This window comes from Drosophila suzukii, chromosome 3 (assembly GCF_043229965.1).
Source record: "Drosophila suzukii chromosome 3, CBGP_Dsuzu_IsoJpt1.0, whole genome shotgun sequence".
NCBI lineage: Eukaryota > Metazoa > Arthropoda > Insecta > Diptera > Drosophilidae > Drosophila > Drosophila suzukii.
Window position 1 is genome coordinate 15,446,151 of NC_092082.1, and position 14,010 is coordinate 15,460,160.

Here is a 14,010-nt window from a genome sequence, read left to right on the forward strand (position 1 = left end):
AAAGATGTATTTGATTTGGTATCCATTTGACATTAGTATTTGATTTGGTATCCATTTGACATTATGGAATCTTTTTTATCAATGACTTATTTTAATTTAAAACTATAACACGTCAAATTCTTACTTAGATTAAAGATATTGCTGGTTTTTGAGGGCGTAAGAACGGTATTCAGATTTTAGTCAGAACTACTCTTTTTTTGACGTTTTTCAACCGCAACTAAGCCAAATCAAGGCGTACAGCTAAACGACCAACTGTTTTGAACAGACTATAACCTCTGCTAATGATCCCCATCATTTTAAGCAAAATTTAATTTTTGACAAATTTTCTCATTTTTTATAAGGGGATACATCACTTTTTTGCAAAAAATGACAAAAATAAAAAGTTTTAAGATAATAATGCCAATAGATTGGAAATTAAGCGACGAACTCAACGAGATATGACATTCCACATTCAGACCTTTATGAGCATTATGACAGTTAAAACAGTGACTTTTTAGGGCGTAAATAACGGATTTAGATTACTCTTATTTTTTGGCAGCATGTGAATTAAGATAGATAAAAAGGGCTGTTTACATAAAGAGAGAGGGTTGCGGTTTCCTTAAATGATATATGTGTTTAAAAAATAGATGTACTACTTTATTTTTCTCTCTGTGCTAGCAAAGATCACAGACGTGAGGAGGGTCAGGAACTGGGACTGGGACTCGGACAACAACTGCCACAGATCGCACAAGAAACACATATTTCGTAGCTTTTTCGTTCGGGTTTGAAGTCTCTGTGAGTGACACACAATTGCGTTTTTTGCGCATAGTTCCGTATTTGGTCAAAGATAATGATGTGAAATGCAGCAACAACAGGCCACGGCATATCCCCAAAACAACGGCGACGAAGGCGAAACGACAGCGACAACGAGGCAATCACCCACTCAAAAATCGTTGAGGAAAAATTGCCAGGCCGACGCGAATCGTCCATGTAAATGAGTGAAAATGTTTCAACTTAATTCTGTTTATGTGCGTTCACGAGCGGCAGGGTTTTCAGTTGCCAGGTTGCGAGAGAAACTCCATTCGGGCCTTAACTTTTCTACGAAAGAGTATAGTTAAGACTTTGTTAAAGCCTAACTATAAAGTTTTGTTATTTTAATAGTGTTCACCTTGAACGTGTAAAGATAAAAAGTGCATTATTTATGTAGGTAATTTATTTAGAAAGTATAGGTAATTAGTGTTTTTGTACTTAAGGAGCAGCTAAAACAGTTTTATGTTTATAATAAAGTTGCACTTTCAGTAGCTATTTCATCATTTAATTATGTAGTTTGGGGAATTCTTTCATTCCATACCCCACCCCCTTACAGAATGAAATTACCATCCGAAACAGAATGAAAATGAAGATAATCAGGAAATAGACCGAATAGATTCCTGCGCATGCTCCCGGATTGCCATGACAGAATTAAAGTTTCCCAGTTGTCAGTGGAGAGAAACCAGATAAACAAACTAATCGGACGGAACTTTTTGAGGGGAATCGCATAGAAAAATCCACTGACCATGTCGAACACGGAAATCGATCCACCGAGCAAGATGGACTTGGAGGGTGACCCCGAGGGTCTGCCCGGGGAATTGGAGGTGGCGGATGCCATGGCCGCGGCTCCCTTATCAGCGAGGCGCAACAAGCCCTACTTCAAGAAGTTCAAGGAACCTGATTCCGATGAGGAAGTGGGGGATCCGCGCAACCTCTTCAATATTCAGGAGTCCTGGCGAACGCTCATGTCCCTTTCAAGTTGCCAAAAGGTCATGGTGTCGTAAGTTATGGTAATGGTAAAAGAATAACTCATCCTCTATATACGCGTCATCTATACAGCGATAAAGTACAGAAAATCTTGAAGATCGAGGTGGGCATCAACGTGACTCAGGAGTTCCCATGGAAGCAGGTGCAGTTCAAGGATCTTCGCGACGTGCTCTTTGACGAACTGGAGAATTCAGCCGAGCTTATGAAGAAGTTCAAGAACTTCAATCCGGACCACTATGTTCTGATGGGCTTTTGTCCTCTGCTGACCGAACAGGACGATGATCCGCCCGAGGGCGACCCCTTCATCTTTTACTCGAGCATCAAGGAGTCCAAAATGGCTTTAAGTATTATCCAGAATATGGAGCACTTTGACCGTTGGCGGATGCAGCGGCGTTTGAGGAAGAAGCCACGTCGCTGGGTGAGCCAAGGTACTGATCAGGAGATGACCATCATGGTGGAGCGCTTCAAGGACGAGCCCATCGACGTGGAGATCCAGAGCGTATACCCCATCCAGATGCCACGGCACGTGGCCTTCGACTACCGGATGACCCGGGATGTACGGGATGGAGTGATTGAACTTTTGCCCAACGAGAATATCAAATGGGACAATGTGACCAAGAAGCGGGTCAATGTGTCGGTCCAATCCGCTCCCCCCAAAATCGACAGGGAACAGCAGACCAATCCCACTTTTCCCTCGAACGCCTGGTCGCAGTATCTCTATGAGATCGATGATGAAGGTGTGTGTTTGATTTCCTATGCTTAAGATATTATAATTTGGACTTTATTTAAAGACCTGGAGCTGGATGAAACGGATGTGGACGAGGAGGAGGAGAAGAAAAAGGCCCAAGCCAAGCCGGGAACCTATGTGGAGCCCGAGAAGCCTCCGCCCGAAATGTCCGCCCAGATCGAAATGCTGCTCAACACCCTGGACTTCAATCAGATCGATAGTTATCGGTGGGTTATTCTCAAGTTCTTTTGGGATGCATTTATCATAGTTAAAAACCCCTATCTATATTCTTCTATAGCGACGACTACACTTTGATATCCTCGCGACAGGTGGTTCAGTATACGAACCCCTACCTGCAGGAGTTCCTTTGTTTTGCAAATATCTCGAAGAGCAACAAGCGTTTTGTGGCGGGTTACGACTGGTATCCAAAGTTATCCGGGCTGATTGCAGTGTCCTATGCCTTCAGTACTCCAGCTACCATAAATGAGGCCAGCAATCGCGTGGACTACGTACAGAGAGCTGTTCTCGAGCCCAATCCAGTACTCCTGTGGAGCTTTTCAGATAACCTGAACTACAAGTTGGAGTTCGAGGCTCCCATTGAGAACACAGCCCTAACCTTTTGCCCTTTCAATGGGGACATCCTACTTGGTGGGAGCAAGAATGGTCAGGTGGTGTTATGGGATCTGCAAGGAAGATGCGAGAAGCTGGACGAGGAGGAGTACTTAACGGCTGCCCAGGCCAAGTACCGGGTGATGATTGGCGAGTTCCTCAACTGGACCATTGACATCGAGGACAATGTCATAGCTCCGGCCACCATTTCCTCGTTGGACTGCTCACCGAAAGGTGCCATCACTGGATTCTATTGGCTGGGTCGTTCGATATATCTAAGTCAGTTCGGAAAAGTTTACAATGACACGGATAACCGGAACCACCACAAGTTCTTTGTCACCTGCGCCTTCGATGGCACCATTAGCTTCTGGGATCTCGATGGTAAGGGAGCGAAGGGTGGGAAGGAAAAGATGCGCAACCGTATGCTACCCAAGCAATTGACCCAAAGCGAGTCCGCCTTCAAGTCGCTGGCCATTAAGCCCACCTATAACCTTTATTTCCCTGAACCTCTGACGGGAATTATAGCAGATACCTCGTGTTTTTCGTGTCTAACGCCAGTTGCCCGGTTGATTCACGCCAATCCTTCGAATTATCCTATTAAGACGATTTCGAAGGACCCGCCCACTATGCGCCAGAGCATGATAGTGTCCACATTTTATGGTCATGTCAGCCGGATCGATTGGCAGGGCACCTATACGGAAGGAGAACCCACGGAGCTGATCAATAGTTCGACTCCCTTTGCCATGGTCCACGATGGGCCTGTGGTGATGGTTAAAAAGAATCCGTTCTACCCAGAGTTATTTGCCTCAATTGGGAGAACTATTTTGGCCATTTGGAAGGAGGACTATAACTATTCACCCATCTTCTGGAGGCAGAGAGCCTGCGACTTGACCGCCGTGGCCTGGAGTGAAACTCGTCCGGCTGTTTTTTATCTAACCAGGATCGATGGTATTCTCGAGGCTTGGGATATACTGGGTAACTTAACTTTGGTGTAGATAATCTCAATGTTTTTAATGTTTTCCTAAACAAAGCTCGCGATGATGATGCCTGTCTGACTGAGATCCTTGGCGGTGGTATTATAACTGGGATCACAGAGCACAGGCCCTCACTGCCTTATAAGATCTTGGGCATTGGTGACTATAATAGTAGCATTAGGATGGTAAAATTGCCCCACTCCTTCGATGTGCCACTGCCCAATGAACTCCAGCAGCTGATGAACTACGTCCTGAAGGAGGAGCGTCGCAAGATGGGCATTCAGGCGTGGGAACAGAAGTACTACGAGCTCAATAAGGACATCATAGAGGCGAAGAGGGAGGCGGAGGCGGAGACCCGCAAGGAAATGGAACGGCTGGAAAGAGAGGAGCAGTTGGCCACCAAGAAAAAGGGACACAAGTCCGCTGAGGAAGGTGGTGGAGGGGGAGAGGAGCATAAGTGAGTTAGGATATTATCTTAAGGTACAGATATTATTACCCATTTGAACCACACAGAAAAAAGCCCTATAGCGGCCTAAACTACAACGAAAAAATGGCCGTGATGTGGGACGAGCTGAATCTGAACCGGATGATGACCATCCTCATGTCGCGCAAACAGATGGATCCCGAGAAGTTGGCCCGAGAAACGGCGCTGGAGAAGGAGCGGCATGCCTATGAGGCGGCCAAGAAGAAGTCCCACTCGGATGTCCTGGCCAGGGTGGAAAATGATATTGCTTCCATCCGGGCGAGGATCCTTCCAGCGGAGATCCCTGACATGCAGCGCAGCGAGATGATCACAGAACGGGTAAAACGAGAGATAGAGAATGCCGACACCTATGAGCAGGTCTGCGAAGATTCCTTCGAGATTCTAGGCAAGTTCAACGAGTTCAAGTCGATCGATTACATTGAGTTTCTTGAACGGGGTCGCCAGAGGCGTCGTTTATTGGATCAATCCCTAGGTGGGAATACAGATCGACTTTTGTGGTACGAGGAGAGGGTTCGGCTGGGAGAACTAGGCGAGTGCCAGTTCTGCTATGAATCCGTTAGTGGAACTCAGGCGGAGGAGTCGAGTCAATCCGATTATACGGCCACCAAGTTTATGTTGCCCGGATCGGCCAGCGATATTATTGCGGATTCTATTGTGGAACAGTCTGAAGATTAATCGGTTCGATTTTCCTTGCAGTTGGTGAATTTCATCGAATTAAATATTTCTCAAATATCAAACTGTTTTATCTAGAACATTATCCAAAATAGTTTCACCTTTTACGATGAGTTTGAAAAAGTATTATAAAGTAACTTGTTATTTCGCAACATTTTAAGATCTCGAAGGTCTTGATCTCCCAGCTTTTATTTAATCAAAATAATTTAAATTCCTTTAGGATCTTAAGTATACTTTTCATAACAATGAAATGTATATGCTGGCATACCATTTTTAATGATACAAAAAGGCGATTTGTTTGAGGTAAGAAAAGACTTTTTATAAGCAGAAAGAAAGTTAAAGCTCCATAAAAATAAAATCCAGCATAAGGCGATGATAAAATACATTTTAATGTGTTGGTTTTTGCTGATATTTGATGCCTTTTTTATGCTTTATTTAGGCAAACAATAGTGAATTTCAGATGGTGTTTTCGTTTTCCCCCTATTTTTACTGAACTGTTGGCCGTTTAAAGTGACCCACCCACCGTGCTAAACGGTTGACTGCCCCTGGCCGTTTGCCAAATAAAATTCGGCTCTCAATTAGAGGCCCGTTGAACCTTGAAGAGCCGCTTCCGCTCCACGGCCAGCTGGCTGGCGGGTTCAAGTTTATGACATTTCTAGGCATTTGTGTGCACAAATGAAGTCATCCCGTCGAAAAGGCGTGTCCCGGGTTTAATGAACCTGCCCCCATAATGGTGAAAAGCCCGCGATCTCCGCAAGTCGCGAGTCGAACTAGGGGAATTCCCACGGCCATACGCTGGTCACTCCACTCCAAAGTACTCCAAGTAAACTCCAGGTAAACTCCATTCAGCCATTCAGCTGGGGTAAATGCAAACCGACAGCGGCAGTCCATCATTTTCGCAAGCAGATAATGATATACATTTCGGAAGCAATGCATCTGAACTTTACCATAATTTCGAGTGCATTATTATTGGCCCGCTCTGGGCAGTTGAATGCAAAATCGGAGCTGGATTTTCGTTGCATCATCATCGTCGTCGTCACCGGTAGTTGTCGACCACCTGTTGTCCTTAAAGCGATAAGTATTAAGTGATTTCGGGACAGCCGCACTCGAGTTTTCTTATTTATTAATACAAATTTCGTGCGCTTGCGTGCGTCTGCAACTGAGGCAAGTGCATTTACATAACAATTGGCCTTTGAATTCAAATTGGCAGAGCGCTTTGGCCCGTCCATCGAAACGGGCTATCCCGGCGAGACTGCATTAAAATCTCTTTGCCGCCATTTAAAATAATTTACGATCTTATGCAAATCGCCGCTTTCGTTGCACTAGCCCCCAAAGTTGCCACCGTGACTCGACATAATGCTCGACGGCCAGAAATTAAACGCACACATCGATTATTCACGCCCATTGTGCGGCGGTGAACAATAACTCAAAAGTGGAGGCCCGCCACAGGTGTCGTACCCATATGCCAAGCTTAAACTGGCTGAATATGGGTTAAGCACTTGTTGAATCCTTCAAGGATTACAAAAACTATTTGCTATGGGAAAGGAATATATGATGTTGCTCGTAATACTAAGTAGCTTAGTACGCTTTTATGTGCTTAACTGATTTCCATTTGAACTAATTCCTAACTCATTTAAACATTTTATACTATTTTAAAACTAGCCACCAATTCCAATAAAATCCCATAAATATCTTTGACAGACCGAAAATAATCATTTATTTGTCTTCCAATTTGGTTGATTTGCACACCCCTTGTGATCTAGAGTAAAAGGAGCTATATTTTTGACATTTTTAAGTAACAGTCTCAAGTAATGATTATTTTGGTTCAGATATTTTTACATATTTTAACATTTATTGAACTTTGCCATTTGTTTCTTTGAGTATCCAAGGTCGCCAAAGAAAGTGCAGACGAGTAGTGTTAACACAGCATTAAATATTTTATGGTTATGTGGTTTGTTGGCACTACTGATTTGCAAAGCAGCTGGGCACGCCTTTGACCCACTGATGAAATGTGTGTGACCAACAACAAGTGACTAAAACTTGGATCATTATCATAATCCTAGTCCGTTTCGGAGTACTTGCTGAACTCCTCGAGACGTTTGACCAACTGCTTGCAGGATTCCCGCTCGCCAGAGGCACCCGACTTTGCCAACTCGCTTACCAAGTCCAGGATGCCGGCCATGAAGTTGTCGAACTCCTCTTCGTACTCGAAAATTCCCTGCTCGAGCTCCTGGGAAGTTCCATCTGGCGGGGATTCAACAAAGCCACAAAAGTTGAGGCACACATGGCCCAGGGTAAATAGGGATTTTACAAAGCTGTTGGCAGAGGGTAGCAGTCCAAATCGCAGGCACTCATCCACAGTGATCTCAAGCGTATTGAGCACCTCATCGATATTCCGGGCCTTGTCCACGGTTAGAGTCAATGATTGCCATCGGGGCTCTGCGATGTCCAGGATAATGTGGTGCTCCAGATTCAACATACACATGAGCATCCGCTGGCGGAGATTTCCAGATCGTTTGGTCAGCTTGAGACCCATACCCTCGGAAGGAGTTTGCCACAGGACAGTCAGGTGGCGTTTCACATAGTGCAGGAAAAGCAGGACCCGCTGCAGGATTTGCATTTGCTCCAGGATCTCTGGGTAGAGTACAAAGCTCAGAGGCCATTTGGCTTCGTAGCGAAGAGCCAATGATTCGTAGCCATGGAGATTTAGGACTTCCGGTGTCTCCTCCTCGCTAGAGCTCTCCTTTTCCCGACTTTCTCCCATAGACTTTCCCAACCTATGCCGCCTGCCCAATTGAGTGCCAACATCGCAATCCTTGAGTTGACAGCGCAGCATGTCCTTGAAGAAATCGTTGGACTTTTGCAGGGTCTCCGTCAGCAGGGTCTGCAGTTTCTCCGGCACCAACCGGTCCACATTGCACTGCAGTTGCTCCTGGCATTTCTCCAACAGAGTCTCCACGAATCCCTCCTCCTGCAGTAGGAAATAGCACCTCAAGTTGCGAATATGTAAGGCCAGATTGTGTTCCTTGGCTAAAACATCGAAAAGTTTTCTCGCCGGCAAATCGTAGCTATTCTTGATGATCACCTCATGTCCTGCCTCTCCAGGATTATAGGCGAGTGGCAGCTGTAACAGCTTCATGGTCACGTTGCACTGTCGCAGGATATTCAGGTACTTCCCGGCCAGAAACACCTCATCCGCTTGGGGAAGCAGAAAGGCGGGCAAACGATCTGGGAGAAGACGGTACCGCTGGGCCCAGTAGGTGTGGCAACATTTCTCCGGCGCCAAAAGCGTACTACTCATTGCATTCGAACGTTCCGTGTCCTCCACAAAGAACTCACGCTGTGTATCGTATAGAACACCCTTTTGCATCCACAGCTGAACGATCTTCATGTAGACATGAGTTACAGCGGACATGATCTTGGTCACCCTTTCCTTAAGATCGGGTTCAGAAGTCTTCTGATCCCGGTAGAACTGATCCAACAATGTTAGCAACTGGGCGCTGGTCAACTTACCCCGGGAGCTGCTGGCCATAGAGGAAAGAACCTTCAAGATAGACAACCATGGACGCACCTGTCGCACCAGTTCCTTGAGATTCAACTTCTTTTCCTGCAAATTAGTCTCCAACTTGGCCTGGAGATCGTAGTAGTCCTGCATTTGGTCGCCCAAAGCGGTGGCCAAGGCCAGTCGCGTTCTTCCACAATTTGGTGACATGTTGGTCTCCTCTATAAAGCTCTGCACACTTATATAGTAACCTATCAGGGGCAATACTTCATTGGCCAAGGCCTTGAAGGCCGCATTGAAGACATCATCCAAGCGAAAGCGAACCTTGGCTATATCCACGGAACTCATTTCAGAGATCTGATCGAGCTGGATATCGGGCTTGACATGGGAAGTGGGTACCCCCGAAAATGCATAGATGAGATCCCTCATAAGCAACTGTTCCTGACGAGGCAGCGGCATCTTGGACAGGTCCTCATTGGGAAGGTAGTAACCCCCAACGCTCTCGAAGATCCATGACTCCAGCTGTGGTACACTATTCGACGAACTCGAGCTGTTTCCGCTGCCTGAAGGCCGGCTCAGAGCATTACCACGTTCATGAATTTTCCGCATCTGGCGCTCCAACTCATCCTTACTCAGGTGAAAGCGAACCTTGTCCGCAAAATCATTACCCACATTGGGAGGATCCATGGTGAAGTGCGAATTAGAAAATATATAAAGAACAGAGATCTGATTTCGAAGCTCAAAATTCTGTTACGATTGTAAACAACAATAAATGTCAACTGAATGAGACGTTTTTCAAAGGTATATAAACAGATAATTATGTATTTCAAAATATAAATAACAAGGGTTTGAGTAACAATTTAAAAAAAGGCTTTAAGAATTCCACAGAACTAAACCTAATTGTTAAAGAAATAGTTCGTGGTGTGAAGTATCTCATTCCAGCAGGTTCCGATTGCCAGCTATTTAAGTTATTTAACTTTAATCCCAGCAAACCGTGCCAGGCGGTGGCTATCGCCGATCTTAAACTCAATCGCTAAATGAATTGCGATATTCATTAAGCAAAATCACCTGGGCTTGGTGTTTGGATCCCCATAGACCATCGTAACCAGCGGTGACATCTTCGGTTCTGCTTCCGCGTAGGCACAGGTTTATTTGAAACACATACTTTAAAGATCGTAAGTTTAGCTGGGTGATCGGACGCCCAGTTAACTATCAAAGAGAGCAGGAGAATCAGCTGACGAACGTGCTGAGAATTTTCCATCAATTTCTCCGCGATGAGAACTCCGAACTTTCTATATGCCCGTACTCAAAATATAAACACACAATGAAAAAACTTGGGTGTTTAATGGATGTGTTCCTAAAAAATTGGGATATTAATTTTTTTTTTATATAATATTTAACAAAACTTTTTATAATGATTACTGGCAGTATATATCATCTTGATTGATCTCTTAATATTTTTCAGAAGGTTACAAATTTTTCCTCTGTACTTCAGATACTCGAAAATATCGCACAGGCAACGAGATAGGCATGAGAACACTTTATTTATGGGCTTTTGTCGCGTGAGTGCCACTTGTGTTTTTGTTGCTACTGTTGCAGCTTGTAGGTTGTTGTAATCGTTGTTGTACCTCTTGTCTTTGCCCCCTTTTTTTGTTGGCTGGGCTCGTTTTCTCGCTGTTCTCATTCTAAACAATGCAAATGCAGAGTCAGCGGCTCTGCCAACCACATTAGCATAAATAAATAAATAACCGTACTAGCAACGAGCGAGTAAATAACAAAATAACAACACGACCAGCAACATTAATCTACGGTCCAAAAGCTTTCCGATGGACGTTCCCTGTTCCATGGGCTTTTGTCTTCCCCGCCCTCAGCAGCAGACACCCAAAACACTTGTTTGCCTTCGTCGCCTAGCGGCACTTGCACTTCCACGAGGTTCGGTGCAAGGGAAATGCCTAGAAACGCCCACACACGAACTAGCCAAGGACAGTGGTCCTAGAATGTGGGAAACTGGTATTAAAAATGGCTTACTAGTCCTTATGTTACCCCATTTCGCGACATATTTTATCAGGATAACTCATCACCCCTTTAAATTTGGGCGGGTGTAGACTTTTTGCCTAAACGCTCTCAACCTATCTTAAAACAAGGAAGAACGCTATAGTCGAGTGCCTCGACTATCAGATACCCGTTACTCAGCTAAAGGGATCAAAGGGAAATGGAGATATGCAAGCAGCAAAGCGAGATTTAAATACGCCACCTACCGGCGGTAGACAGATTTAAGCGTTATGGGCGTTAGAGTGGGCGTGGCAAATTTTTTGGATCAATCGATAGGTATTGACGAGACCAATACATTTCAGTTAAAACTTTTTATCTAGCATGAAAACTATGGCGTCACAGGTTTGGGCGGTTTGTGGGCGTGGCACATTGCTGAAACAAACTTGCGCTGCGTAAGAAGCTCAGGAATCTGCACGCCAAAGCTCAATAGCCTAGCTCCCATAGTTTCCGAGATCTCAGCGTTCATCCGGACAGACAGACGGGTAACGGATATAATAACATGAAACGACGGAAATAAGGAAGTTAACAAATGTATAACAGTGACAGTTTTAAGACGCGGGTACGATGACGTCCTCGTGCCCAAAGATCGCCAGGGTGCCGACGCTTCAGTTCTTCTCGTTGAAGCTGTTATGGAGATAGGATCGGGACTCTCAACTATTAAAAGTGGTTGAAGTGGGTAGTTATAACCGTAGTTTTTAAACATAATGTCCCTAATTTTTAAGTCAAACTGGCTCACAGAAGGCAAGCAAAGAACCAAACGTTCCTTCGAGTTCAGCATGCTACATTTTTTACGGTGACCCCTTACGTCCTTGTTTCATGTTGTGGGCGCCAGCACCGCAGGTAGCAAAATTGTTAGCATATAATCCGTCGAGCATATTTTTTTTAAGCAGATAATTTCTTATACAGTTCCTTGAATACAGGGTTGCGAATGTTGTCCCTATAATATTTATTTATTTATTGTTATTTATTTAATGCCAAAAGTTTAAAACTTAAGGTACAGGGAGGAATCGGCCATAGTTGCTATGACAGCGCTAAAATGTTTTTGTCTTTACTTATTTAAAACATTTTTTATTTTTAACGGAAAACAATGACATTGGCAACAGTTTTTATTAGGAGATTCAATACATTTAAAATAAATAAAAAGAAAAATAAGTCAAATAATAACTACAAAATAAAATACCACAACATAATATAATATAATAAAGAATCATTTTATTTAATAAAGTCAAAAAAACGTCTTATGAAGTAAATACATTTATATATATATTATCCCCAATGGATAAATCCTTATCTGGCTGCAATTGATTAACTTAAATCTATAATTGAAAATTAATTTAAAAATATTCCCTAAGGGTTTTATATTTGAGTTACTTGGTCTATGTGGTAGAAGTGCGGTGCAGTCGTTAAGGATATGAGGGATTGATATGGCGTCTGTGGTGCAGAATCAGCATTGGCTGGGAGAATCGGCCCTCGTGTGTCAGTTTTGTGTGTCCTTGTCGAAGCCTGATGATCTTGGTAATTTCTTTTCTTGGCAAGATGCTTTTTGTTGTAGTCTTGTATTTTTTTGAAGTACATTCGTTTTTAAGAGATGTCTTATACTTATGCAACCTACTATCAAAATGTACATAGAAAGATTTTATGGAGATAAGACCGGGACCCTCAACTATTAAAAATGGTTGAAGAGAATTACAACTACCGTAGTTTTTAAACATAATGTCCTTAATTTCGAACTCATACTGGCTTACAGAAGGCAAGCAAAGAACAAAACTTTCCTTCGAGACCAGCATGATAAATATTTTACGGTGTCCCCTTACATCCTTGTACCAAGTTGTGGGCGCCAGCACCGCAGGTAGCAATATGGTTAACAAATAATCCGTTAAAAATCCACGATTGTCCACGAGGGGGGGGGGGGGGGGGGGAGGCGTGGTCAAAAAGTGCTTAACATTTGTCCACGTGGTACATGGACGGCCCCTAATTACATATGTCTTCATCAACGACCACATTGATAAGTTGCTCTCTGTGTATTTACAAAGCCTTTGGATATTTTAAGCAAAAAGACATACAAATTTTAAAACATGTATCTAAAGCCACTATATATTTATTAAGATTGTGTGGGACTGGGGTGTGATTAGATTTCCTAATAACTAAGATTATCAGATACCCGTTACTCAGCTAAAGGGACCAAAGGGAAATGGAGATATGCAAGCAGCAAAGCGAGATTAAAATGCACTACCTACCGGCGGTAGACAGATTTAAGCGTTATGGGCGTTAGAGTGGGCGTGGCACATTGCTTAAACAAACTTGCGCTGCGTAAGAAGCTCAGAAATCTGCACGCGAAATCTCAATAGCCTAGCTCCCATAGTTTCCGAGATCTCAGCGTTCATCCGGACGGACAGACAGACATGGCTAGATCGACTCTGCTAGTGATCCTGATCAAGAATATATATACTTTATGGGGTCGGAAACGCTTCCTTCTGCCTGTTACATACTTTTCGACGAATCTAGTATACCCTTTTACTCTACGAGTAACGGGTATAACTATCGGATCTTTTAATTAATCCTTCATTTGAAAATCTTCAGCAAATTCCTAAATCTGCCAACCTGCTTCAACTCATTTAAATTATTAATCGCTTTCTCTTACCATTCTTATGTAAAATTATAGTTATTAAGTAAATCTGTAATAATAATTTAGTCCGGCCGAAAGTCATAGCAACTATGGCCGATTCCTCCCTGTACCTTAAGTTTTAAACTTTTGGCATTAAATAAATAACAATAAATAAATAAATATTATAGGGACAACATTCGCAACCCTGTATTCAAGGAACTGTATAAGAAATTATCTGCTTAAAAAAAAATAGCTAACAATTTTGCTACCTGCGGTGCTGGCGCCCACAACGTGGTAAAAGGACGTAAGGGGTCACCGTAAAAAATGTAGCATGCTGAACTCGAAGGAACGTTTGGTTCTTTGCTTGCCTTCTGTGAGCCAGTTTGACTTAAAAATTAGGGACATTATGCTTAAAAACTACGGTTGTTGTTTTCCGTTAAAAATAAAAAATGTTTTAAATAAGTAAAGACAAAGACATTTTAGCGCTGCAGTTAAGGGCAGGCGAGACAAGATTTTTCTTGTAAATTGTATGTTCTTCAACACATATAAATATATATATAAATAAAAAATATACAATAAATAATAAATATAAAATAAATAATAAATATA

General features: G+C 43.2%; 2 protein-coding genes across 2 annotated transcripts; one reads left to right on the forward strand and one right to left on the reverse strand.

Annotated features, from left to right (window-relative positions):
* Nucleotides 1-1,449: 1,449 nt before the first annotated feature.
* mmm (missing minor mitochondria) lies at nt 1,450-5,466 on the forward strand. The gene is made up of 6 exons (XM_036816241.3): nt 1,450-1,789; nt 1,849-2,513; nt 2,568-2,730; nt 2,802-4,087; nt 4,144-4,543; nt 4,600-5,466. The coding sequence occupies exons 1-6, from the start codon at nt 1,536-1,538 to the stop codon at nt 5,243-5,245; spliced, it is 3,414 nt and encodes a 1,137-aa protein (XP_036672136.3). The 5' UTR covers nt 1,450-1,535; the 3' UTR covers nt 5,246-5,466.
* Nucleotides 5,467-7,092: 1,626 nt separating this feature from the next.
* t-Grip84 (testis-specific gamma-tubulin ring protein 84) lies at nt 7,093-9,504 on the reverse strand. The gene has a single exon (XM_017069099.4). The coding sequence runs from the start codon at nt 9,429-9,431 to the stop codon at nt 7,302-7,304; it is 2,130 nt and encodes a 709-aa protein (XP_016924588.4). The 5' UTR covers nt 9,432-9,504; the 3' UTR covers nt 7,093-7,301.
* Between the last annotated feature and the right edge of the window lie 4,506 nt (nt 9,505-14,010).

Coding starts and splice junctions, on each gene's coding strand:
- mmm (XM_036816241.3), top strand. CDS start 1,536: ATGTCGAACACGGAAATCGATCCACCGAGCAAGATGGACTTGGAGGGT. Junction 2,514..2,567: donor CTATGAGATCGATGATGAAG/GTGTGTGTTTGA, acceptor CTTTATTTAAAG/ACCTGGAGCTGGATGAAACG. Junction 2,731..2,801: donor AATCAGATCGATAGTTATCG/GTGGGTTATTCT, acceptor ATTCTTCTATAG/CGACGACTACACTTTGATAT.
- t-Grip84 (XM_017069099.4), bottom strand. CDS start 9,431: ATGGATCCTCCCAATGTGGGTAATGATTTTGCGGACAAGGTTCGCTTT.